General features: G+C 62.6%; 1 protein-coding gene across 1 annotated transcript in view; it reads right to left on the reverse strand.

Moving 5' to 3' along the window:
* Nucleotides 1–724: 724 nt before the first annotated feature.
* The window catches only part of CADM3 (cell adhesion molecule 3), a gene marked incomplete at its 5' end in the record, with an annotated part of 6,815 nt that continues 6,402 nt past the window's right edge, over nt 725–1,137 (reverse strand). Inside the window, one exon of the mRNA XM_010184267.1 lies at nt 725–843. Coding sequence (XP_010182569.1) covers nt 725–843 — 119 coding nt within the window. The remainder of the gene's footprint in view (nt 844–1,137) is intronic.

Raw genomic sequence — 1,137 nt, forward strand, 5'->3', positions numbered from 1 at the left:
CTCGCTGGGGTGGGACCAGAGGAGCCGTGGTGCCCGGTGGCTCCCAGTCCTTTTTTTTGGGGGGGGATCTCAGCGGTTCCCACCCGGGAAGCTCATCCCCCCCAAGGACACATCACCCGCGCGAGGACAGCTCTGCTCCCCAATGGACACTGCTGGACAAGAACCACCAAGGACAAAACCAGGGCCCCCCCGCCGGGGTCCACCCCATCGAAATCAGGGGGCGTGGGGGCGATGGAAGGGGCCGCCCCGAGCTTGCGCCAGAGCCCGGAGCCGATTTGATCCTTGGATGTCAAAGAAACCAAAAGGGAGTGAAACAAAAGGAAAAGGAGCTACAACGACCCCAGCCCATCGACAAACCCAACTGAGGGCCCAAAGCAAAAGAGCAGCCACGAAACCAAAGCAAAAAGGTCCAAAGGAAGGAGGAAGAAGTCGCTCACTCACTGGTCGGTCTGTGTTCGGGCGCGGGGATGGAGGTGCAAGCAAGCAAACGGGGCCGGGGCTTTCGCTGTTGGTGGTGATGACGTTTTGTACAAGTTCAAGAAGCATCGTCAGGTCTCAGGCCGGTCGCTCTCTGCTCTCTGTCCCGCCATCCCTCCTGTCCGTCTGTCCGTCCGTCCGCCCGTGCCGGGCGCCAGAGAAAAATCCGTTGGGTTGCGTGGGGGGGTTTTGTGGTTTCCGTTTCCAGCGGGGTCTGGTGGCTCCGGTTCTGGCTCTCCCCACGGCCCTAGATGAAATACTCCTTCTTGTCGTCGCCGCCGCCCTGGCCGCCCTCTGCGTTGATGATGGCCGTGTCGGCGTCCGGGGCATCGTCCGAGCCCTTGGCCTCGTGGGTCAGGTAGGTACCTGGTGACAAGAGGGGGTCGGTGTCACCGGGGGGGCTCTGCACGCACCCCGAAAGCAGGGGGATGCTTGGAGGGGCCCCGTGGGCGGGCTGCAAAGCGGAGGCGAAAGGGACGTCCTTTGGGGATGGCCTGAAAGGGAAAAGTCAGCGGGGACAGAGCTGGAAAAGGCCTCTGAGATGGTCGGATCCAACCGTCAACCCCACCGTGGCCACTAAACCACGTCCCCAAGTGCCACATCCAGGTGGTTTTTAGACCCCTCCAGGGATGGGGACTCCACCACTGCCCTGGGCGGCCC

This window comes from Mesitornis unicolor, unplaced genomic scaffold, assembly GCF_000695765.1.
Source record: "Mesitornis unicolor isolate BGI_N332 unplaced genomic scaffold, ASM69576v1 scaffold23015, whole genome shotgun sequence".
NCBI classification, from domain to species: domain Eukaryota; kingdom Metazoa; phylum Chordata; class Aves; order Mesitornithiformes; family Mesitornithidae; genus Mesitornis; species Mesitornis unicolor.